Raw genomic sequence first — 26,327 nt, 5'->3', positions numbered from 1 at the left:
TTAAGATGTAGTCATCCTCCCAATCGACGTCATGAATCTTTCTAAAAAATCCCTGGTGTCTTTTATGTACGATGACGAGATTTTAACTGAATCCTGAAGAAAAGAATCAACATATTTATAGGTGGTTGCCCTAAGTTGGCAGGGTATTCCCAGAAGTGGGTCCCTTGCTCACTTTGCCACTGGATTCAAGTTAGCCTGGCTGATGAGGGGTGTTATACCGAAATTGGTCCAAGGATGCTTGTTTCCGGTCCAGGGAAGACTTGGCTTGGTAGTTCGGGCTGGACTGTTCCCATGAGGCACAAGGTCAAGAATCATTTGCATATGGCTGGGTCTGACCTGGAGTGGCGAATTGAGCTAAATAACGATGATGGATTCAACCCAGATCTGTGACTAGGGGTGAGTGTCTGAAAAGTTTCAGCACTCCGTCAGTCATCTTGTGTTTGCAATAAATATACATACAATTTTTTGCATAATTGCACTTTATTATACCACATTGTTTCCCTGTATTGATAATTTGCGTTATAAAGCGATCACTTCACTAAGTTCATTTTTCTTCTCACCTCTTCAAATACATTTTTATTGTGAAATAAATCAGAACAGATTTGACTTGTAATAAGCGAGTATTTTTTAATTTGAGAGAGTTAAATATCCACTTTAAACTTTTCAAGAGCGGTTTCTTTGCCTAAGATAATGACCCAGCACTGTTCAACAGAGTTGTATAGAAGGTAATTCAGGAGAAAACCATAAAAACAAATAACAAGGCCGGTAGTCTCCTATCAGCTTCATTGGGTGCTTGCTTTGGAGTCACAAAGAATTCGTTATTTTGTTTTAACGTCGGGTCTGCAGCGTAAAAGTTTTCCTGTTCTTATCTTGTGATTAAAGGATAAGCAATTCTGGAATGCTTTGTAACTGTGTGGATGGAAGTAGCATGGTACCACAGTGTGTTCTTAGAACCGCAAGGTAGTTGGTGGCTTCTGAAGATTTCTCCAACTATGACATTGTTAAACACAAAAGAAAAATATTTAACACATTTTTAATTCTTTAACCATCTGAACTGATTATTGCAGTTAACATCTTCATGTTCTTAGAAGCTATTTTCTGGGTGGTTCCAGGATCTGCAGAATTTAAAAGCTAGATACATTATGGGATGACAAAATATGAATACCACCCTATAAGTTTTGATTTGACATGGTCATTCTAGCACACAGCAATGTGACTATAAGGTAATACATTCTCTATATAGAAATAGATCAATTGAAATGAGATATGTTGGATCACAGGGAATGATTAATGAGCCATTCTTGTAAGGTCCTAAATTGTAGCATCAAATGTACTCTTGTGAAATTACTTTTGTAATCTAAAATAGGAATAAACTGGCTAGTACATGTGCCTTCTATTAAAAAACGTAGGAGTGATCTATGATGTCTGTTTTAGGTCTGGTTCGGCTAAGATCTTTTTTTTTTTTTTTTTTTTTTTAAATAAGTGCACAGAGAATCCGTCCCCAAGAACCATTTCTTTGCAAAGGAGTTATTTGCAACTTGGCTGAGCCCAAAAAACTAAATTTTGATACAAGACATGCTTTTTATACTTATCTTAACATACCATAGGATAATACTTGTATGTCAGTAACTGCTGAGGCGGAGCTTTAGTCTACTGCCTGGTTAGACACAGTACCACTTTTACTCAGTGGATTTTTCAGGTCGAACTTGACTAATTCATGAATCCTACCTTTTATTTTCTTGCGCAGACTTGTTTGATGTTGCTTACAGTGTGTGGTGGAGGTGAGAGTTAAGCTTGATTTTGCAATAGGGGTGGGGGATTGGGTCTAGGTTATAACTTAACTTTTGAATTTAATTTATCGTTATGTTATTTTTTCTGGCATAGCCACTGTCAATGTATTAGTCAATTTAACTTACTTTAATCTTTTCTCTTTGGGGTAATATATACAAGTATCTGTGTATGTTATTTATTTCAGAAGAAAGCCAACAGAGTGCTATATATACTCAAAGATACAGTCAAAAAGTGGTTGAAGTGGTATCCGTATTCTTGGAGTGAAAGGGGAATGTTAATTTATTGTTTTGTTGTGTTCTTTAGAGAGATCATCGCCCTTTCCCAAAAGGAGGCGGCTCGGGCGGGTCCAGGTGGACACGGGGATATTGGTTCAGATCCCTGGTGCATTGATAGAGAAGTCCTGTTACCTCTTTTTTATTTTTGCACTTCATCTTCAGTCAAGTTATATCCTGGTTGTGTACATGTGTGCAGTAATATTCCCGTTACAGAAGAACAGTTTAAGTGAAATTGTGGTTCTAAAACGAAAACTCTTTGAATGTCATCAGTTAATTTTAGCTACACAAACCATAACTTGGGCAAACCCAGTTTGGATATGCAAATACCACATACAAAATTAGTCTTTTGCTTACTATTACCACCCACAACAACCTCGTGGGTCAGGAATGCTCCCATATCCAACATTTAACTCGCCTGTCACTTTTCAGGGTGTACGTTTTGGTGCCTGGCTTCCTATAATGGAAGCTGCAACAAATATTTATAGATCATTGAATCTTCCAATTAGAATAAGTGAAGAAATTCCCGATTTCCCATTAGATTTGTTTATATTTAAAATGTATTTTCCTCAAAAGACTAGAGAATTGTAAACAGTCTGGTAATGAATGATATAATACCAGCATCTCAAACTGATTGCCCTTTTCAGTGCCACTGAACACATTTTATGTGCAAATATCTCGGAAGCCACTGAACAGATTTACACCACACCATTTGGAGGCATTATTCTAAGTACAGTTCTAGTTGTATGCCATGCTTGGAGTCATTTCCTTCAGTGCTTTTGCTGTACCTTTAGGCAGCCCTTCTATGGTATATAAAGTTGAACATTGAACTTTTTGTCTAATCGTCATAACAAGAACATGTCCTGTGACAACATGGAACTTGACATGCCAGCACTTAGCTCCACAAATTAGGTGATTTCAAGATTGTGCGCAGATTCATCAACCGGCAACAACATAATTAGCAAATGGGAAAAAGTAATTTTCATTGGAAATTGACTTAACACAACTTTTGAAATATTGCTCTTCCTCATAGACAAAGATATATTATTTCCTTCATGCCTAATATGTGCCATACCAGTAATGCACTCAGTAATTTATTTTGGCACAAACCTAACCTTCACTTCAGGTGTATGGCAGCATAATAGCGTGAATATTACTTTAACAGAGTAGGCCCTTCTCATTCTACCATTTTTGCTGTGGAAAAAGTCATCATGTAAAGCAATATAACTATGCTGTCTGTGTTGAATACTAGGGTATAACATGTTCCCATTGGTTTTTAAGTACCAAGGTTTGTTTGCAATTGTGAGTGAAATCCGCTTTTATTTTGTGAATTACCATGGGGAGCCTGATCTTTGAGTATAAATGGTTTTGAGGGTTATATGAGTGATGTAGGTGTGGGTAATTTGAAAATAGATTAATTATAATGGGCTGATGTTCAAATGGTCTAATTCATTCATCTCTGTTCCTCAAATGGCAGGACGCCCTTGCTGTATACAAGGAAGCAATACAGAAAATGCCAAGGCAGTTCGCACCCCAGAGCCTGTACAACATGATGGGTGAGTATTTTACAGAACTGCTTGATTGACATTACAGGGAAAAGACAAATGTAGTGTTGAAATGTGTACTGTAAATAGTATCAAATGGGATTGACACAAAATGTTGCGAATGCATGTGAGGAAGTGATTGTGTTTTGTAAGTACTGCACATAATAGGTGGACCCTTCAGGTACCCATTACCTGCAATTACACTAATCATCTTTAATTTCTTTTTGTCTAAGAGATGCCTTAGGAGTACAATACGTCAGTGAATTTAGTAGTTATTGTAATTCTTCCTTACCTTTCATTTGCTACACTAATTGTTAACTTCTGCAGCAATATCCGCATGGTCAGTCGCCCCACCTCAGACTGGGTTTTCACTGTGGTGTCGCTTATGTTTGTTACTTTGGCAATGTGTATCAGGAATTGATGACTCTTAGTTTTAATGATGAAGGTATTATATCAGCTGTGCTGGTAACCTTTTTACTCCCTTTCCTCATTTTGTCTGATTGCCATTTGCTGATTTACCAAAGTTCAGTGTGGGAATTCCATTTCCTTTTATTATTATTTCGTGTATACTGTATGTGGGGAATGTGTTTTGGTGATGACATTAAAATCCATGTGTTCCTGTGTTCTGTTGGTAAAGTAGGACCGCACCGTGCTAGATGATTACCAATCCCTTGCTCCCAATGAATCGCAAGTTCTGGACTCTTCCCACTGTTCAACACTACTCTAAACTTATCTGTACTCACCAGGGCAAACTGGTGGATGATGGCATTACCATCAATGCAACCCTCGCGCACTGATCTCCCCCCATCTCCACCTGTCCTCAGTCTGACCAATAGAGGCACACACTGGGAGCTATGTGTGCCATGTCTATAACCCATGGCAGTATTGTTATTGTCTGTGGCCGTTTCTCTCATTTTAGATCTCATTGTTTTCCTCTAAATGTGCCATCCGAAGCTTGTCATCTTAATATGCAACATTTATTGCTTTACAGCACGTTTTTAGTAGAAATGCTAATGCCTTTCAATTTATCAGATAGATGTTTGTCATAACTATCCATGCATCCAATCAAATTTTCTGTTTTTTGCTTTCTCTACTTCCAGAATGAAGACAGTAGGGCAGCTATCTAATATAAAAATAAATTGGCAAAGCCAATAGGTTTCACAGCTGCGATCTGTTGACGTTGACAGTGCTTGTTTTCCATTGTGTTCGTTCATGCAGATTTTTTAGTTTTGGAGCAATGTAAATAACAGATGCTAATTTCATCCATCTCAGTGGATATCTGTTGGGGCGTTAAACTATGAGCTTCAGGTTATACACTGATCTCTTGGAGGGTGGGGGCTAGCCTTCTGCCTTTGGTGTTTCGTAATATTTAAGTAACTTAAGGAAAGCACTCGCTGCATTTAACAAGAATGCGGTGATCGGCAGTCAAATGGATCTAAATATAGAGAACCCAGAGTGACTATAACGGGCTTTTAGAAAACAATAGAATCGCGTATTGGAAATCCATGGTGATACACTGCCTTGAGGCGAGCGAGTACCACCGGCCGCAGATGTGCGCAGAAACGAGCTGTAAATTGGCTCTCCCACCCCCTGAATCCGCCGCCTGCTCATGAGAGTCAGACGCAGCACCTCACGCACAAGCCGCCCTGGGAAAGAGGCTATATTTATACTCGCTCCGGGGCTGAGCCGTAAAATGACTTGGTATTTTTATCACCTCATTATTTTCTGTTGACGAAACGCGAAGGAATTTCATAGTCGTGCTTACTAGCAAAGTGTGCGAGTAAATATTCAAAACAACTTGTCAAAATAGTTTTTCATCAGCAGGGCGGCCTAGCTCTTCGGCTAGTAATGCAGAGCGAGGGGTATGCCTCAGGCTGCTGTCACTGGTGTCTGATGCGAAAGAACCGATGGAGTCGCCCCTTGGTGTGGACTTCTTTGTGTATAATGACATATGGCGGCTTGACTTTAGGGGCAGGCACGCTGGTGAGTGGTTTTATTTATTTTGAGGTTTTGTATAGTGCAGTCCAGGCAAGGGTGCCTGCCAGTTGAAGATAATACCAACTTAAGCAGCGCCAGTTCCCGGGTAAAATTACACCGTGATGCTAGTTTGCTCAACTTTTGGAGAAAGTTGTTCTTCATCATGTGCCTCGTGGTACAAGTTTCTGCACGATCTTGCACCATAGTTAATTGCGTTCTCATCGTGGACATACCTCTGCTCCTGAACACATTTTTCAGATGAGCGATGCAAATATCTTGATCCTTATTACATTAGATTCCATGTCTAAAGTAGAAGAGTGCGACACGGTTCTGCGTTTTGAAGCACGTGCTTCGGCCACCCAGCTCTGAAAATGTTAAACTTGTTTCCTGTGTGAATATTAGAGTAGCAAAACACACAAGATGATGGACGGAATGTTGCAAAATGGCGAAACATTCACCCCCAGTCACAGATCTGGGTTTAATCCATCGTTATTTTGCTCACCAAGCCACCCCAGTTCAGACATGACCATATGCAAATCAGTCTTGACTCTGTGCCTCATGGGAACAGTCCAGACCGAACTGCCAAGCCATGTCTTCCCTGGACCAGAATCAAGCATCCTAGGACCGGTTTCTGGCTTTCAGCCGTCTTCAGCCAGGATAGCTTGACTCCAGTGGCTTAGTGAGCACGGGACCCACGTCTGGGCATACCCTTCCCACATAGGGTGGACAGCAAAACACACAAGATGATGGACGGAATGTTGCACAATTGCTAAACATTCACCCCCATTCACAGATCTAGGTTTAATCCATCGTTATTTTGCTCACCAAGCCACCCCAGTTCAGACATGACCATATGCAAATCAGTCTTGACCCTGTGCCTCATGGGAACAGTCCAGACCGAACTGCCAAGCCATGTCTTCCCTGTACCGGAATCAAACATCTTTGACTGGGGGTGAATGTTTTGCCATTGTACAACATTCCGTCCACCATCTTGTGTGTTTTGCTGTTCACCCTATGTGGGAAGGGTATGCCCAGACGTGGGTCCCATGCTCACTAGGCCACTGGAGTCAAGCTATCCTGGCTGAAGACGGCTGATAGCCAGAAACCGGTCCTAGGATGCTTGATTCCGTTCCAGGAAAGACATGGCTTGGCAGTTCGGGCTGGACTGTTCCCATGAGGCACAGGGTCAAGACTGATTTGCATATGGCCATGTCTGAACTGGGGTGGCTTGGTGAGCAAAATAACGATGGATTAAACCCAGGTCTGTGACAGGGGGTGAATGTTTTGCCATTGTGCAACATTCCGTCCATCATCTTGTGTGTTTTGCTGAATATTAGAGTACCCATCTTTGGCTTTATGGCACCTGTCTCTGGGACACATGGCACAGGACAGTTAGCCATGGTCTGTGTAAAAAAGTTTGACCTTGACCAAATGTGTCATTCTATTAGTCTGCAAAAGAGAAGTCTACCTGTTCATATGCAGTGTCACAAATGATGCTATTGTGCCAGGCTGAGTAAGAAAGTTTGCTCACACAGACATCACTTCCAAGTACATTAATGGTGACTGAGCATCTCCCGTTCCTCTATGAAAAAGTATTGGCAGACCTCTGAAGCACAACAATACAACATACCATTCAAAACTTATTAGAAATAACTCGGCTCTGTCTTCGTTACACTCGCTTCCAATTCTGGACTTTAAGCAGTCACTTCCTGACTGCACCAAACCTCTGGATTTCACACTAGAATTTTTTTATTTATTTTTTAAACTCCGTTTGCAGGAGCACATCAACTTGCAAGCATCTATCACCAAGCCAGTTTCCTGCATAGGATTAAATCTGTGGTGGCTGCTTCTTAAATGGAGTGGTGAGCAGGGGGGGGGGGGAGAAAAAACCTCCTCTTATCTGCAGGTCTCTTTGGTTGTTGATACGCAGGAAGCGCATGGGCTTCCCTAGCCAATCACAACGCTGCTGTCACCAACATGACAGCCGTGTCATGATTGGTGGGCGCTCAGATGGGGACTATGAGCCTGTGCATGTTCTCCACCCAGGCTGTACAATACTGCTGGTAGAGGGCATGCACAGTGCACATGGCTGTTAGGCCGGCCCAAGAAGGCTGGCCAAATAGACTTGCGCACTTAGAGTGTGCTCACCATTCCTCCCCCTGGTCCCAGCTCTGGCGAGACCCTCCCCGAACCTAAGCAGCAACGGAAAAATAAAATATTAACATTGCGTTATTATCATTTTATTTTTCCTTTTTAATCTGTGCACAGAGCTGTGGGGAGACACTGCTCCGCCTTAGCGGAGGAGCCGCCGCTGGATTAAATCTTACATTCCATAATCTTACTTCAAATCTGTGGTTTGATCATTAGTCATCACTCGGCATGAATCGGGGAACTATTCCAATATTCTCTTTGCACCTCTGAAAGCAAGGTTTATGTCGAAACTCGATCCAGACCGAAAAGCCAGATAAACCTTCATACGGAACCTTAGAGGAAAAGATCAGAAATGCCTTTAATTGAATCATCTCCAGAAGTAAATTATTGGGTCTTTCATATCTTTCCTGACTTGCTGACGAGGCACTTTCCCTGTGATGTACCATGCAAATATATGGTTATATTTTGTGTACAGTGTGTATGTTTATATCATGCAACTTCAATGGTACTTTTAGCCATCTCTTGTATGGACTTGATCACCCTTTTGTTTACGAGCTGGATAAATGTCAATGTAACTCTGGAACATAATATCCACTCTAATTCTTATTAACACCCTGGCGTACGGTCCACACAGTATAAACTGCCAGTAAATAAGTAAAAAAAGAAAGTTCTGATTGCAAGATCCTCTGCCTTCTGTAAATTACATAGACGCCTAGCTAGTTTTCAGGTCTTGCCTAGGCAGCGTGTGCGCTGTATCTTCGAGACAAGCTGTATTCAGGATATGGGCGTAAAGCTCTGTCCACTTTGAACCCAACTTTTTAATTGGCTCCTATCCCTGTCCTAAATTACTGGTGGCTTTTCATTACAATAGGCTTAGTATTCATTCCTTGTCACTTTTCATAACCTCCCATGAAGACTCCCCCTGCTACATGTGTTGTTCCTCCCTAGGTTTTAATTACAGCCATAGAGCTCTATTTTCTTAAATGACTTCAGGCGGCAGGACACACGCTTGGTCACACGCTTGGTCCTAAGCAAGGCTGCCAGTGGTTACTTTACTCACTAGCACATTTCACATTTATATGAGACCTTCTGTAAGTTATCCTTCATCAGCTCCACACAGAGTACAACCTAATCGAGAAGTAATATATTAATTATTTTGTCACATTTCAAAGCTACTAATTCTATGTGTGGCCATAGCTATTTGAAGGTACTCGTGGCACGGTTTTGCATGCAATTCATTATGTGTAGGGTGGATTTACAATATCTTCTGCAGGGTGCAGTACCATATGTGGCCAAAAGAGGTCCCATGGGATCTGTTTTGGCCACATATGATACTGCTCCCCGCATCATGGCTAGGTAAAAAACATTGGTATTTATAATGCCAATGACTCCCAACTTTGCAGGGTGCAGTACTATATGTGGAGAAAAGAGGTCCCATTGGACCTCTTTTGGCCACATATTCCATTGTAACTCTTTTGGCCACTAATGGTACTGCATCCTGCAACATGTCTAGGTAAAAAACATTGGCATTATAAATGCCAATAACTCCAACAAATTCAAGATTGATTGTATTTCCAATGCAAAAGGTCTCGCATTTGTTAAAGTTAACTTGTTGTCATGAAAATGACAGTTTTTTATTTTTTTGCTTTTTTACACAATTGGCCACAGTGCTATGCAAATATAATAACTACACTGTAAATAAAAAAAAACAAAGTAAAAAACATTGTTATTTTCAACACCTACAGCTAACTTTAACAAATGCAAGACCTATTGCATGGCAAATACTTGTTTCTGTAGTAGGGTATCTCTGTTATAGTCATAATCTAGTGAATAGTCCCGCCCATGTGCGTGGACCCCGAAGCAATCAAAAATGATCTCTTAAGGTGTCGAAAAATGCAGAACTGCACAGACACTTAAGAGAGAATTTAAAGACCGATAATGCAGCCTATATCCACAGGCTACACTGTCCAGTACTTCAACTAGAAATTCCACCAAAAATCCACAAACAGCAAAGCCTGTCCAGATTTCCCTTGCTTTAACAGCAAAAACCCTCTGGAATGATAGAGAGAAAGACCTGGACAGACAAGCCCCATAGGCTGCCATTATGTGGCTCAAAACAGGATACTGTGCCTTTAAGAGAACCTTCCAGAACTTCACAGTATCCCAGAATGCACTGCAGGTCCCTTTTACTTTCAGTTCTTTTTTCCGGCTCCTGCTAGCAGGACCCTGGAGCATTGAGCTATCCCTTTTGGGATTTGTTTTGTGATTTTTCCACTTTTTCAAGTGTTTTTTGGTGCTTTTTTCAAAGTACTTTGGTTATTTCTTCTTTGGTGAGCTTTTGGGGCAGTCTTTTTGTCAAATATGCCAGCCTTATTTGACAAATGCCCGGAGTGTTCCAGGAAGAAGGCCAAGACTGACCCACACGACGTGTGTATCCTCTGCCTTCCCTCCTCTCATATCCCAGAGGAGTATGAGATTTGCCAGGGATTTACCACCAGGACCCTGAGGGACAGAAAGAAGATCAGGCTCCAAGGCATGGAGGAGAGAAGACTGCAAGCACGAGGTGGGTCTGGGCAGGCTCTATCTGCCAGTGCTGAGGCCTCTGGGGGGCTCCCCAGAGGCAGGAATTCCAGCAAGCGTCCCCATTCTCCGTCGGCGTCGATTGCACCGACGACGGCGTCGAGAGGGATGACTACAGTCTGTTCCCCGTCTCCCCAGGGCTCTGGGTCGAAGCGGTGTCGACGTTCGACGTCGAGGGAACTGAACAGACCGCCGTCGAGATCACCGGTGACGATTTTGTCGTCGAGGACTCGACGTCGAGAGGTGGCCCGGCGTTGGCGCTCGCTGTCGAGGCGATACCGTCATTCGCCTTCGGCGAAGAGGAGAAGGTCGTCGTCGAGGGGATCCTCGGCGTCGAGGGGGCGATCGCCGTCGAGGCACAAGAGATCGCCGTCGAGGCACAAGAGATCACCGTCGAGGCACAGGAAGCCGTTGAGGCGACGGAGATCGACGTCGAGGCGATCGAGGTCGCCGTCGAGACGTAAGCGTTCGCCGTCGAGGGACAGGCGTTCGCCGTCGAGGAAGCGCAGCTCGACGACGAGGGGCCGACGCTCGCCGTCGTGTTGCCGTTCTTCGACGCAGGAACGGCGAAGGAGGAGTTTGGGCACCAGGAGTCAGTCTGGCAGGCGTCAAGTGCCTAGGAGAGACTCTCCCACATCCCAGCCAGATAAGGAGGGCGGGTCACCGGGCTCGGTGTACTCCGTTGTGTATACCCCTCCGAGACTGAGGACAGTAACTCCTCCGCCTCCTCCTCCTTTACCGAGAGGTCTTCCTCCCCGGGTCCCTACCCCGCCTCCTCTCCCGCCTCTACCACCTCTGCCTCAGCCTCAACCTCAGCTGCCGGTTGACAAGCCTCCCCCGCTTCCTCTGAGGTCGATGTCCCTGTCCAGGTATCCGACTCCTACGAAGGGGACCCCTGGCCGAGGGCTCCATCCAAGCCAAAGTCTCCCGTCCCGGTGGATCCGGCAGGGCAACCGAAGCCAAGAAAGTCGCGATCCCGCTCCGGACGGAGAGGGAGGTCACGCAGTCGTCACAGATCCTCTACGAGGTCAAGACGGCGCCATAGGAGGCGCGGATCACTGTCCCGCACGGACTCTTCCAGAACCAGGTCAGACTCCCCGGGGACGAGGGTGTCTCCCGTGGATGACATCAGCACGTTCCAGGATGTTCTCCTGAGGGGTGCAGCGAAATTAGGAATCACGGTGACGTCCGTGATTTTTGAGACACTTCACAAGAAGCATTTGTCTCGCCCTCTGCTGCCGCTCGTGCCAGGCTTGGTAGAGCCAGCGGAGGAGCTGTTCCTCACGCCTGCAGTGACGAGAGCCGCTCCATCCCGGCTGCTTATGAAGTACAGGGCTCCGGATTCCGACCCGGCTTTTCTGAGGATTGACCCGGTTCCGGACTCCGTTATAGTGACGGCAGCCAGAAAACAACATTCTTCCTCTCCGTCTTCTACCGTGCCTCCGGATAAGGAGAGCCAATGGATCGACTACAATGGCAGGAAGGCCTGTGGGACGGTGGCTACGGCCATGAAGACCGCTAGCGATACGGCTTTGCTGGGGCGGTATGATCGTTCCCTGTGGTAATCCCTCCAGCAGTTCACGTAACTCCTGCCACGAGATAAGAGGGAAGATTTCCTCGAAATCCAGAAGGAGGGGATGCTGGTTTCGAACCAGGTCATCCGCGTGGCTGCTGATGGTTCTCTTTTGGCGGCCCATGGTTACTGTCATGCGATCAACCAGCGACGCCATGCTTGGCTCAGGCTCACGTCACTCAAGCCGGAGGCCCAGCAGCGAGTGGCTAATCTGCCCTTCTCGGGGGAGACCCTGTTCGGAAAACATGCGGATGATGAGATGGCCCGCATGAAGGCAGAAGCCTAGACTTTGACGGCTGTGGGCTTGGAGAAGCCCAAAGAAAAGAAAGCCTACCGCCCGTTCCAGAGACGGTTTGGGGCGCAGGGCCGAAGGCGAGACAGGCTTCGGGACAGCAGCAGCAACAACAGCAGAAGTTCCGGAGGCCCGTCCAGAAGTGCCAGAAGGGTAGAGGAGGTCAGCAGTCCTCTACAGCGAACAAGAGCGCGGCCGGGTCTCGACCCTGAGCTGTTACTTCCCCTACATCCGTTACCCGCTCCGGTGGGGGGAAGCGTTCAATTTTTTTGGGCAGAGTGGAGAAAAATTACTCAGGACAAGTGGGTGCTGAATATTGTTTGCAATGGATACAGTCTTCGGTTCTCCAGCCCGCCTCCATCAATTCCTCCGGTCAGTTCGCAGTTTCAGCTGCGCGAGCTCCAGGCGGAGGCCGATATCCTGTTAAGGAAAAGGGCGATAGAAGACGTACCTCTGTCTCAAAGAGGAAGAGGTCTGTACTCCCGGTTCTTCCTGGTCCGCAAAAAGGACAAGAACGAGTTCAGGCCCATTCTGGATTTGCGACAAGCAAACAAGTGGATTCGCAGAGAGAATTTTCGCATGCTGTCGTTGCATCAGACTTATCCTCAGCTGCAACAGGGGGACTGGCTGTGTGCCATAGACCTACAGGATGCATACTTCCATGTGCCCATTGCACACAAACACAGGAAGTTCCTGCGATTCCAAGTCTGCGCCAATCATTATCAGTACACAGTACTGCCATTCGGACTGAAGTCTGCGCCCAGGACATTCTCGAAGTGCATGGCAGTGGTAGCCGCACACCCAAGGAAGAACAAGGTGTTTGTCTACCCGTACCTGGACGATTGGTTGATCAAGGCCCCCTCCTTCTCGGAAGCTCAAGCGCACTTCCGGAAGACGTGCGTTCTCTTGAACAAGCTGGGGTTGCACATCAACATGTCCAAGTCTGTCCCGACTCCGGTCCAGTGCATACAGTACTTGGGAGCCTCCATCAATACGCTGTCAGCAAGCGTGTCTCCTTCGGAGGAGAGACTATTATCACTCCTTCGGAAGGCTCAGGCTCTTATGACTGTACCATCTACAACAGTGAGGACTGTGTCTTCTCTACTGGGGTCGATGGCCTCTTGTATCTTCCTCACGCCACACGCACGGCTGCACATGAGACCATTGCAGGAGTGCTTGGAGGATCAGTGGGATCAGAGGAAAGGATCTTGGGACGACAAGATAGGACTGTCTCTGCATGCTCTTCAGTCTCTGAAGTAGTGGTGTTCACTGGAGAATCTCCTGAGAGGGGTTCCCTTCCACAAGGACATTCCCACGCAGACTATTGTGACGGATGCGTCTCTCCACGGCTGGGGGGCGCACTCCGGAGACTTACAGATTAAAGGGAAGTGGTCCCAGATGGAGTCCACGTACCACATCAATTTCCTGGAACTCAGAGCTGTTCACTTGGCGCTGAAGGCCTTTCTTCTGTCCTTCCGGACCAACTCTTTGCTTGTTCAGATGGATAATACGACCACGATGTATTACCTCAACAAGCAGGGGGGGGGTCGAGATCGCGCATTCTGTCGCAGGAGGCGCAGGCGATCTGGCACTGGCTTCTGGCCAGAGGACTGACGTTAACGGCCACCCATCTACCAGGTGTGCAGAATGTTCAGGCAGACTCACTGAGCAGACTGATTCAGGAAAGCCACGAATGGGTCATAAACGACGAAGTGCTAGGAGAAGTCTTCACACGGTGGGGGACTCCAGACGTAGATCTGTTCGCCACCGCCGAAAACAGAAAATGCAGAGACTTCGCCTCCAGGTACTACCATCCAGGGACGCTGGGGAATGCGCTATGGATCACCTGGTCGAACAGCTTTCTGTACGCTTTTCCACCCATTCCACTGATTCAGGCGGTGCTCATCAAGCTGTCCCAGTCCAGGGCGCGGATGATCCTGATTGCCACGGAATGGCCCAGACAGTGGTGGTTCACGGACCTGCTTCACCGGTCTCTCCTTCCTCACATACGGTTGCCGTGCAGGCCGGACCTTGTCACGAAGTTCGGGGGGGCAGATGTTACACCCCAACCTCTCGTCTTTGAGTTTGGCGGCATGGCTCCTGAGAGAGTGCAATATGGCCATCTGAATCTACCTGAAGATTGCATGGACATACTGAAGGAGGCTAAGCGACCTTCCACTAAAACTTCTTATGCTTACAAGTGGAAGAGGTTTTGCATCTGGTGCAAGTCCAAGAACTATGACTCGACGCCATGTAAGGAAGATGTCATCCTTCCATATCTTCTTCATCTAGCGCAGTCTGGCCTTAATGTCCATTCCATTAAGGTGCATCTGGCTGCATTGACTGCCTACAGGAAATGCCCTTTACAGAATTCCTTCTTTCAGATCCCTGTGATCAAAGGTTTTTTGGAAGGCTAGAAGAAAGTGTTCCCTCCTGTCCGGCTTCCTTCGGCTTCATGGGAATTGAATGTGGTGCTGTCCAGATTGATGAAGGAGCCTTTTGAACCTATTCATAAGGCTTCGTTGCAGCACCTGTCCTGGAAGGCGGCGTTCCTCGTGGCCATTACATCGGCCCGCAGGGTGAGTGAAATTCAGGCGTTGTGTTGCCAAGAACCTTATACTGTATTTCATGCTGCTAAGGTTATGCGTACTCACCCTAAGTTTCTTCCTAAAGTTATATCTGACTTTCATGTTAACCAGACCATAACTTTGCCTACGTTTTTTCAGAATCCTTCCTCTCCAGCGGAAAAGGTCCCTGCATTCCCTGGATGTTAGGAGGGTGTTGAAATTGTATCTGGATAAGACCAAGGATATTCGTAGGTCTGACCAATTGTTTATCAATTATGGATCAGTCAGGAAGGGTCTTGCTACCTCTAAACAGTCCATCTCTAGGTGGATTGTGTCCTGTATACAATTGTGTTACCAAAAAGCTAATAAGACCTTAGGGGGTAAGCCTAAGGCTCATTCCACCTGGGGCAAAGCTGCCACGACTGCTTTGCTCCGTAATGTTCCAATTGCAGAAATCTGCAAGGCGGCCACTTGGAAGTCGGTCCATACCTTTGCTAAGCATTACTGTCTGGACACTGATGCCAGGGCAGATGCTCAGGTTGGGCAGGCTTAGCTGCAAAATCTGTTCGCACAGTAGTGGTGTTATTTTCTCTTTTCTCCACCGCCGCTTTGGTGTGGGGATGGGCTTGCCATTCTATTCGCTAGATTATGACTATACACAGAGATCCCCTATTACAGAAGGAGTAGTTTCTGTCCTGTAACTCCAGTTCTGTAGTAGGGGTATCTATTATAGTCATAAGCGCCCGCCCTCCTCCCCGGTGGAGAGAGATATTCATGTAAGGAATGCTACAGGTCTGGCGTGTTACGCCTTCAAAAAGAACTGAAAGTAAAAGGGACCTGCAGTGCATTCTGGGATACTGTGAAGTTCTGGAAGGTTCTCTTAAAAGCACAGTATCCTGTTTTGAGCCACATAATGGCAGCCTATGGGGCTTGTCTGTCCAGGTCTTTCTCTCTATCATTCCAGAGGGTTTTTGCTGTTAAAGCAAGGGAAATCTGGACAGGCTTTGCTGTTTGTGGATTTTTGGTGGAATTTCTAGTTGAAGTACTGGACAATGTAGCCTGTGGATATAGGCTGCATTATCTGTCTTTAAATTCTCTCTTAAGTGTCTGTGCAGTTCTGCATTTTTCGACACCTTAAGAGATTATTTTTGATTGCTCCGGGGTCCACGCACATGGGCGGGACTATTCACTAGATTATGACTATAACAGAGATACCCCTACTACAGAACTGGAGTTACAGGACAGAAACTACTCCTTCTCAATACTGTTGTTTTCGTACCTGCAACTAGAACAGAGGCCTCCTTGTTTCAGATGGGCTATAGTTTGAAATTCTTATCTGAATGTTAAATGACAGCAACATATAAGTATCATTTTGCTCTAGCTGCACTAAGAGTTCACCACCTTATTACTTGATTAAGCTGTCGGGCTTTGCATTTAGATACACCTATCTCTTACCTTACTGAACATTTTCCGACCCATTGACTTTTTTGCTTGAACGTATGAGCATTTTTGACCCATATAGGCTCTTGCACCTGTGCTGTGTTTTTACTGCGAATTCTAGAGAACATTATTCATTTTAATGTATAGGAAAAGATAACCCGTTGCTCCATGCGAATATATATTAGAAAACACGGTTAAACCATAGTCGTACTTAGCTGACAACGTAGTAGCCATGGATACCCAGAATCTCTCCTCAAAATAAATGGACTGTTGTTATTATAACATATGTAGATATATATATATAGATATATATATATATATATATATATATATATATATATATATATATATATATATATATCTTTGTGTATATCTGTATGTGTGTGTATATATATATATATATATTATAATAACAACAGTCCATTTATTTTATATATTTTATATATATATATATATATAATTTATTTATAAAAAAAAAATTATTTTTTGCTGCATTCGACTCTGGTAGTACAACTCGTGATGCCGGTGCATGAGGAAGGAACATTATATTCTGTACGCACGCACTCACCTATCAAGAGCACATATAATATGAAACATGGTGCGGATTTAGAACAGTTTTTTTGTGATTAGCTTTGCCTCTAACTAAAGATTCCCAGCATGCTGCTGCTGCTGCAGAGATTACTTTTCTGGACGTTATTGAGGTTTGCTCTGCAAGACCCAGACTGCAGCTAAATTGCTTTAAAATTCTAATATATTTTGTTTAAAGTTTCAATTAAAACCTGGGGTCAAACGATATAATGATACCTTTGGGACGCTGGCAGTTTTAATGGCAATATTCGGATTGCTTAAGGAGCAGATTTGAGTTTAAATGCCTTTTCCTTCCCTGGAAACGTGATATTATAGAGTTTATTGTATTACTTTGCTTCTAAAGCCACAGAGCCCCACCTGTTACAGTAATCCATGATTCTGCAGCGAGTGGCAGAAAAAAAGACTGAAAGTGCTGGGATTACTTACTTTTGTCCTCGAGAAAGTAGTGTGAAAGGACTGACAGAGCTCATGCGGTCGAGCACCACTGGTTCAGTCTAGGGTTTCCTAAAAAAATATGAAGGGAGGTTTACTTCATTTTGGCAATTAAACATCTAGGGATATTCTCCTTGTTTCATGTTATAATTGATCCACAAAAATAGACTTCTAGTTAGTATTAAAAAAAGGTAAAGCCGGAGGAACTATTACTCTCTTTGGAGTGTATGCCCGAAAGGCTTAAAATGGTTCAAGCACATTATACCAAATATAGAAAGTGTTTACGGTGCCTCGTTAGCAAAAAAGCTTAGTTTATTCAGTTTCTTTCAAATGTAGGAAACTGCGTTTAAGAGAAATTTTTCTACAGTTTTCTTTTTCATCTACACCATTTGTGGTGCTTCACACGTTTCATACTCGAGTGAAAACTTCCTAATTTGTGAAAGGTGTGGACCTAAAAGAGCACTGAAACCTGGGTGACGCACCATTGTTGTTTCACGAGGGCACACGCCATCATTCACTCAACGCATCATTGGACGACATTCTTCTCACCAATAGCGACTAGAGCAATAGTCCTTTGAATACCTTTACACATTTATCAAAATATGTTAACAATGTGCCATTATTTTGGATTGGAAATATTAGTGAATCAAGCCCCGTTCTTATTCTCCATCGCTCCCTTCTGTTTTTCGCTTTTCACTATTCACCTCTCTCCTTCCTTTCAAGTGAAGTAGTGTGTGTTGTTGAAAAGATGCGTTGGAGTACAAAGTTCATGAAACAGAGTGTTCTTTCTCCAAAACATGTGGAGGTAACTAATTTCTCCTATGTCTAGTTTAAAAGTATTAACCTCTCCGAAGAGTCCTGCTCCACCAACCAACTCAGAAAAAAGTAGTCTCTCACTTGATTGTAATCTTTAGATTGTGGATTTGTATATCCTCATCAGAACACCTAATGTGAGTTACATTGGCAGTCTGCCTTGTACGACTGTTCCTTTGTTGTCTATTTTAAGACACCACAGATGGTTTCTATGGTACTTGAGCTGTGTGTGTAGTCCTTTTTTGCGGCTTTACACTATGTACTTAATACATAAGCAAACTTTGATTCCATTGCCATTTTACAGGGACAAATCTGACCATTATACCCCAACCTTTCTATAAGAATATTTTACGCAGGGTAAATGACACTTTTAAAGAAAGCTCTGTGTAGGAGTGTGTGATAAAAAGAGAAACCTCCTTTCATGCTCATACACAAGTGCTTTTTCTCAGTCCGAATATACCCGTCCGCAAGCAGTCTTGTGTTACCAAATGCTCATGATTGGAGCTACACCTTCTTCATTTTCATTCTTGGAACGGGACATCACAGACTGGAGTGAAATTGTGCGGGTTATAGAGACAATGTGGATTCTCCCTGGCTGGGAGTAACAAGGCAAAAACTGAAAATCTAGCACCTGAACCTGTTCAGGTGCTGTTAATCAGTGAAACAAGCAGCTTCAAACAGGGATAGTGGAAGGGTCTTACAGCTGAACTCTATGGTCCGAGCCAAATCAGTAATGACGTCTCCGCCCAAGCAAGAACGTCTGCCTCTCCTTCAATTAGTAGCTATATAGAAGGGACACAACAGTAACTAATAGGCATGTCCCTCCATCAAGCATTGCCTGACCACAGGCACTTTTCAGACCAACAGTGATTGAGGTATAAGAATGGACTTTCGATCAATCTTTCCCCTACACATAAAAATCCCCTGACATCACCTTTTATTCCATTCTTACCATTTCCTTGGCAGTCAATAAGTACATATCCACTGCAACATTGCATTCAAGTGCTCTATGCAGAATCCTTGGATTTTTCAGAGCCATGAGATCATAAAATCCTATCCACAGAAGGAAATATAGTTATTTGTCCCAGCAGGCTAGACAGTGCCTATACATGTCACTTTCTCAATAATAAAAATCACTGTTCTTATTCAGTCCTTTCTGATTTGAAGCCATCATATCTACATGTTGAACACTTGTTGGTAAAATTAAGGGTCTATTCTGGTTGCATGTATATCATCAATCAATCCACATCCTCCCACCGACAAGCGCCTTCCCCTCCCCCAGAACCTACTTAATAGAGGTCACAGCGCAACCCCATTGAGCAGGTACTCATGCCAGCTCCCCCTGCAACAGTTCTCCTGTTCAGCCTTCCTGCAGTCCACTACCCTCTGCTGCCTGTCTGCCTCCTGCCCTCTGGTCGTGCCTCCTCTGCTTGTTTCTTGCTCTGTTTTGCCTTTTCTGCCCTCTGTTTTGCCTTTTTCTGCTCGTTTTTCTGCCCTCCAATTTTTAGTCTCGTCTGTCTAGGAGGGCCTTTAGCCATCGGTCTGCTCATTTTGAAGCACACTTGTGCTTGTGGCGGCATCCACCTTGCGGGAGAGAGCCGCGGCGCGCGTGCATATTTTGCTGCTGCTCGCTCCCGCAAGGCGGATGCCGCCACAAGCACAATTGTGCTTCAAAACAGTCATTAACACGCTTGTTTTAACTCCCACCTATCTGGAGTGTGTGTTTTCTTGGAGTGTGTGTGTTTTTTTAACTCACACCTATCCACGGAGGAGTTTCTACCAGTGAATCAGATTCTAGACTTTTTCATGTGCTGCGCATATGTCATGCAAAAATAATGTGTTCTGATTTTTTCAATTTGCATTTACATCAAATTTTCTTTCTTTCGCACAGATAACTTGATAGAGTATATATCTTACAAAAGATTTCAGTACAGAGCACCTGTTTCGTCTGGTCAGTTTTGTGTTTTAATGTCCCATAGTTTTTTTCCAAAAACACCACAATGAATCCGAAGTGATAATAAATGCATTATATCCATATGACACTGCTGCTGTATATATAGCCTCCCAGTTAGGAAAAACATAAAGCAAACCCTTGCAAATGGGTCAACTGAAAACTATGCACCAACCTGCCCCCAATGTTACCCTTATATTCTATGCAAGCTTTGGTTACCATTCTGCGCCCGCCGATCTATCCTCTGCTAATACCCACAAACCCCTCTGCAACAACCCAGCTGTTGCCTGTTAGTACCGGGCGCCTCTGCACACCTGCCAGTCATCAACATGGATTCTGGCCCTTCTTCTGACGTCACAGAAGTTTATATGCCAAAAGAATGGAACGTCTAGCCTTCCTCGAACCATAGAGCCTGCATTAACTGGTAGGCTATTTTTGAATGGGATGGTCTCAGCAGGTAGACCGGAAATAAAAGTAATACCTATTTTTCGAAACTACCAACGTAGTTGGTTAGCAACAATATATTTTCAGAGCGCTATAAATATTCTAAAAGGCGGTAAATATGATAAAGCCTGAATATGGGACCGTGAGTTTAGTTTTATCATTTGCCAACTTTTAAAGAGGAAAAATAGCATTTTTTTTCAATCAGTCTGTAGATTTACTATGCAAGAAGGGATTTTGAATGCAGACAAGAAGCCTGTTTTCTGCTCTAGTTATGTGTATTCGGTTTAGCTGGCCAGGGACCTTTAGGGTGTGCGGACCATCTATCGCCATGTCTGACTCTATGATCCGAACAAACTTCCGCTGCTGTCACTGTAGTGTTTCAATTAAGTCTTCCCCCACCCTGGAAGAGTGTATTTCCGCCTGCTGCATCTCCCTCCTGGATCTGGGTTCACACCCGAGGCTTTAAAAGCGGTGAGTGTTAAGGGTGAGGAATTGGAGGTTGTAAACTTCATTACTCTGCCACAGTGGAGTCTTAGGGCGAAAGACCAAACCAAACTCCCCTGTAACGATAGTTCGCCTCATACTGAAGTCTGCATCAGTGATGGAGGAGAAACACTGAGGAATATTCAACCCCATAACTGTCACCTTAACATTTGTCATTCTCGTCAGCATGAACCACTTAGACACACGTATTAGGTAGGATAAGGCTAGGGTTGTATACCAAGATTCCCGTCCTGTGCTTGCAGTCTCCAGCCAAACGTGTTATATGATTAGAAACGGCAATAGTTTATTTTCATTCAACTGTGTACACTGACGTACGTGCTAATTCTCATTTTCAGGGAAGACCAGTCATAGAAACTCTGACCATTTTGAGATAAATATTGACCAGGGATCAGAGCCATGAACATTCACATGCGCTATAAGAATGGAGTACCCCATTAAATCTGTTTCGTGTTCTATCTACTCGCCGTTTTTTGTATATAATATTCGGCCTATTTCTGCTCTCCCACATGCCCCTTTCAAGATCCTCCTCTCCATCCGCATTCTGCCAGCACCCTTCTACCCAATAGTCATCCACCACCACGTCCACCACCACCATGTCCATCTCCACCACCACCATCATGTCTACACCACCACCTCCACCACCACGTCCCCACCACATCCACCACATCCACCACATCCACCACATCCACCACTAACACGTCCACCACCACATCCACATCCACCTCTACCACGTCCACAGCCACCACGTCCACCGCCGCCACGTCCACCACCCTGTCCACCACCACCACGTCCACCACCCTGTCCACCATCAACACATCCACCACCACGTCCACCACATCCACCATCATGTCCACCACCACCATGTCCACCACCACATCCACATCACGTCCACCACCACCACATCCACCACCACCACATCCACCACGTCCATCACCACCACGTCCACCACCACCACATCCACCACGTCCACCACCACGTCCACCACCACCACGTCCTCCACCACCACCACGTCCTCCACCACCACCACGTCAGCCTCCACCACGTCCACTAACACCACGTCCACGTCCACTACCACCATGCCCACCACCACCATGTCCCCACCAACTCGTCCTTCTCCACCACCACAACGTCCACCACCACCAACACGTCCACCACCAGTGGCAGGTAAAGTGTCACTGGAGGGCAGGGGTAATATATATATATATATGGGACATTTAAGGATGCATTGGGTGCTAGAAGATGGAAATAAAAGCTAGAAGTATTACACCAGACCCAAGATTCATTTTGAAGAGGCGCATTGTCACAGGGAACTCCTGTAAAAGTACTCACAACATCTCTACCTCACAGTGGCATACCTGTATGAGCCACTCACTCAAAACAAGCATTGGCATAGCCAATAGATGTCGGCTTTAGGACCTTATAAGTGTTTAGCTATGCAACACTTGATGTTGTTGCACCAAGGATATTGTGCTGGATAACTAAACACTTATAAGGTCCCAAAGGTGAGACCTATTGGTTGTGCCATTGCTTGTTTACTCTTCTGCTCGGTCTTGCCTTTTCTGCCCTCTGTTTTGCATTTTCTTCACATTTTTCTGCTATGTTTTACCCTCTTGTGCTTGTTTTTCGGTCCTGTTTTGTCTTTCTGTTAATTTTTCTGCACTCTATTGCCTTTTTCTGCTAATTTCTTCCCATCGTTTCCCTCTTCCCGCTGTTTTCCTCCTGCCACTCAGCGCCCGCCTCCACCTGGGACCTACTTAATGGAGACCGCAACGCAACCCCATTGTGCAGGTCCGCGTGATAGCTCCCCCCTGCGACAGTTTCCCTGTCCAGCTTGCCCTCAGTCCGCTATCCTCTTCTGCCTGTCTACCTGCTACCCTTTGTTTGTGCCTCCTCTGCTCTTTTTTGCTGTGTTTTGCCTTTTCTGCTCATTTTTCTGCCCTTTGCGTTACCTTTCCTGCTAGTTTGTCTTCCCTCTGTATTGCCTTTTTCTGCTAGTTTCTTCATTCATCCCACCATTTCCCTCCTCCCGCCGCTACTCGCTTTCCTCCCCAGAACCTTCTTAATAGAGGCCGCAGTGCAACCCTATTGAGCAGGTACTCATGCCAGCTTCCCCTGCAACAGTTTTCCTGTCCAGCTTGCCCTCAGTCCACTACCCTCTGCTGCCTGTCTACCTGCTGCCCTCTGTTTATGCCTCCTCTGCTCGTTTCTTGCTCTGTTTTGCTTTTTTCTGCCCCCTGTTTGGCCTTTTCCACTTGTGTTTCTTCCCTCTGTGTGGCCTTTTCTGCCTTCTGTGTTTGCCCTCCTCTGCGTTGCCTTTTCTGCTAGTTTGTCTGCCCTCTGTTTTACATTTTCTGCTAGTTTTTTCCCCTCTGTTTTGCCTTTTTCTTCTGGTTTCTTCCGTCTTCCAGGCATTTCTTCAAGACCTGGTATTTTGAGGGAGACCTCACACCCAAGCGCCCAGATAGCCCCAGTGGTGACAGTGCTGCGCTCTACAATTGCTGGCTGATTGATTGCTAATGTATATTCATTTCAAAATGCATTTTGTTATATTAGATCTTGCTTTTGGTGTGGCTTATAGAAAAGACAATAAGGTCTATTTAAAACACAATTCGAAAGATGATGACATCAAGATATGTAGTTGGAAAAAAGCGAGGGATGCTAAGTTGAAGATGAACACACAGAACCTAATTCACTTTGATTCTGTTCTCCTCCTTACACTACAATGTGTCCCTCTGTTTACTCTGACTTCATTTGTCTGTATTCATGCCGAGTTGCATGCCCTCTTGTATTGTTTGATTGACAGACGGTGCTTTAACTTATAAGTAGTACATTATTGCACACCAATTATGCGCCTCACACCTGAGGCCAACCCTTGTGGTCAAACCCCGCTGCGCATGCCCAAGACCCTGCGCAGCCTGGGGTTGGATGTATGCAAGGGGTTGGCTGCCGGGCCTGTGGCCAACCTCTCACAGTAAACGGCTGAAAGCCCTGCGCAGTGTGGGGTTAGCTGCCTTGACCGGGGTTGCCACCCCCCAGCATGGGGTTGGCTGCATGTCTGGGTTGGCTGTAGAGCCTGGCCACAGACCAGGCCCTGTGGCCAACCCCCCTGTGCGCACAGCCAAAGGCCGTGCATGGTGGGGGGTTGAATTTACATATCGTAATTAAATATTATTTTAAGATAAAAAAATAAATCTAGAAATTCACTGAAAAAGGTTAAAGTAACGTTGGAGTTAGGTGTGATAAAAATACATTTTTTAAACTTATAAAATCACTGAAAAAACGAAGGTTAAAGTAACATAGTGACATGAATCTTTCAGTGACATACATTTTTTATACAACACACTGAAATTCACTAGTTCTAGTCGGCAGAGCTAACTGTTACTTGCACCCCCGTCATGCACTGCGAATTACCTCACATAAAACATCACTCATGACATGTCCTACGACATCACTGATGACCTCTCAAACAACATAACTGATGACATCATCCAAGATTCTTTTGTACACATTGCTGTTTAAACGGGTATACGATTAGATTTTAAAAGTAAGTACAAAAAAGCTCTGAATAATATGAAGCGTCTTTATTGCTATCATACGTACAACTGTCCTAGGTAAAGAAAACTTGTGTTATTTGCAACATTGACCCTCATACCATACACTTCATTGGTAGCCAAGTTAATTTTGACTATGAACCACAGATGAAAGGGTAACCTATCCTGCACTATGTCTTCAATCTTAATACAACTGTCCAGGGAAAACCAAGTTCCTCCAGATACTCAAGCCCTGTTACATAACTGATGCCCTACTACGGACACTTTACCTGTATCAAATTTCTGACAGCCACTGACTGTACATTGACAAATGAAGTAGATTTGAGTAGAAAAGTGTATACTGTTAACAGTGTTTACTCTAAGGAGAGGGTTTACATTGTACCACACTTTTTGCAGACAGTGAAACTCTCATGCGACATACATCACAGAGTCATAAAAGGTATTTAGTGAGCACAGCGTACACTGTATGCCAAAGACTAGCCATTCACTTAAAATAACCAAAGGTCTTAAGGTGCTAAAGATCACCCTGCCTGCAGTCTTCGTACTGTGGTGAAAACGTTACAAATAGCCCATCTCCTGGAGCAAAACAAGTGCATGTTCATAGGTTAGTACCTGGTGCACACATTCTTCTATATTAAGTGGAAATTAGTAATGCTGAGATGATTCTAATAACTCAAAGCTGAATACAGTAATTAGTATAAAGTATGTAGAATCTTTTCCCTGCTGGAAACTTTTTCTGCTGTGTCATAAAACCTGTGTGGAGCATACTGAGCACAAATTAACTGTCACCTGCACACAGAGTCACTCTTCAATACAAGGATTTATAACATGTTCAATGCCTCTACACACCTAAGGTGCATTAGGAGCACATGCGTTTTGTAAACACTTATCCCGATTAGCTGGACACAGGCTGTACAAAATTAGGTAAAAAAGTAATATGGTCATAACCCACCACTATGTAAACTATACAACCAACGAATACACTCAGATGGTCATGACTGATGTCATTAATTACGTAATTTGAGATGCCATCAGTGATATCATAAACAATGTCATAGAACATGTCATGAGTAATGTCATATGAGAGGTCATAAGCAGTGCATGGTGGGGGTGCAAGTTATAGTTGGCTCTGCTAACTAGAGTGAATTTCTGTGTTTTTTTATTTTTTTAGGTCAAAACGTTAATGTTGTCACTGATAAATTCACCAAACTATAACTTTGCGTTAACCTTTGTTTTTTCTGTTTTTTTATATATATGTATATTACTTAGTGGCGGTCGCCACTATGTAGTTATAGTTAGGTCAGCTGTTACATCAGAAAAGCTTTTTTTGTGTTGCTAATAACTTTGGTACCAGTTGATGAAACTTCACAGGACTATCCTACAAGGTGTTTTGGCTAGTTTGTGCATGAAAAGTTTCAATGTGATCCATCAAGTAGGGTGCCGAGAAAAAAGGTCACAAATGCAAAATCCCCATACATCTTCCATGGACTACATTAGGATAGGCTACAACAAACACTGCTGAACAGAATTACACCAAATTTGACAGGAAGCTAGATCTTGGTCCGTATATTTTGCTTTTTAGTGTAAATCCGTTCTGTAGGTTTGGAGTTATTAAGGTTAATAAAGAATTGTATATCTGAATGGTTGGGTCTGTGAGAGTCTCAAGAGACTCCTGCAGAAGTGCCAGTTTACAAATAGAACGTTCTGATTGACCATGAGACCTTTATTTCCCTTGGTCTAACTCGCTCCCTCTTGAGGGAGCGCTCAGATTGGCTGTCAGCAATATGAGAAAAATGTTGCTTGTAGCAGTTACAAGACTCGGGAACTTAGTCCCCTGCCCTGAACATGATAACAAAA

General features: G+C 44.4%; 1 protein-coding gene across 2 annotated transcripts in view; it reads left to right on the top strand.

The window, feature by feature from the left end:
- Positions 1–26,327, top strand: part of TMTC2 (transmembrane O-mannosyltransferase targeting cadherins 2) — a 728,331-nt gene that overhangs the window by 501,765 nt on the left and 200,239 nt on the right. For both annotated transcript variants that reach the window (XM_078674225.1, XM_078674226.1), the window contains exon 7: positions 3,541–3,619. In XM_078674225.1, coding sequence (XP_078530351.1) covers positions 3,541–3,619 — 79 coding nt within the window. The remainder of the gene's footprint in view (positions 1–3,540; positions 3,620–26,327) is intronic.

The sequence above is a fragment of the Lissotriton helveticus genome, chromosome 1_1 (genome assembly GCF_964261635.1).
Source record: "Lissotriton helveticus chromosome 1_1, aLisHel1.1, whole genome shotgun sequence".
Classification (NCBI taxonomy): Eukaryota; Metazoa; Chordata; class Amphibia; order Caudata; family Salamandridae; genus Lissotriton; species Lissotriton helveticus.
Note: the sequence above shows the minus strand (reverse complement) of the source record. Positions and strands in the feature narration are given on the sequence as shown.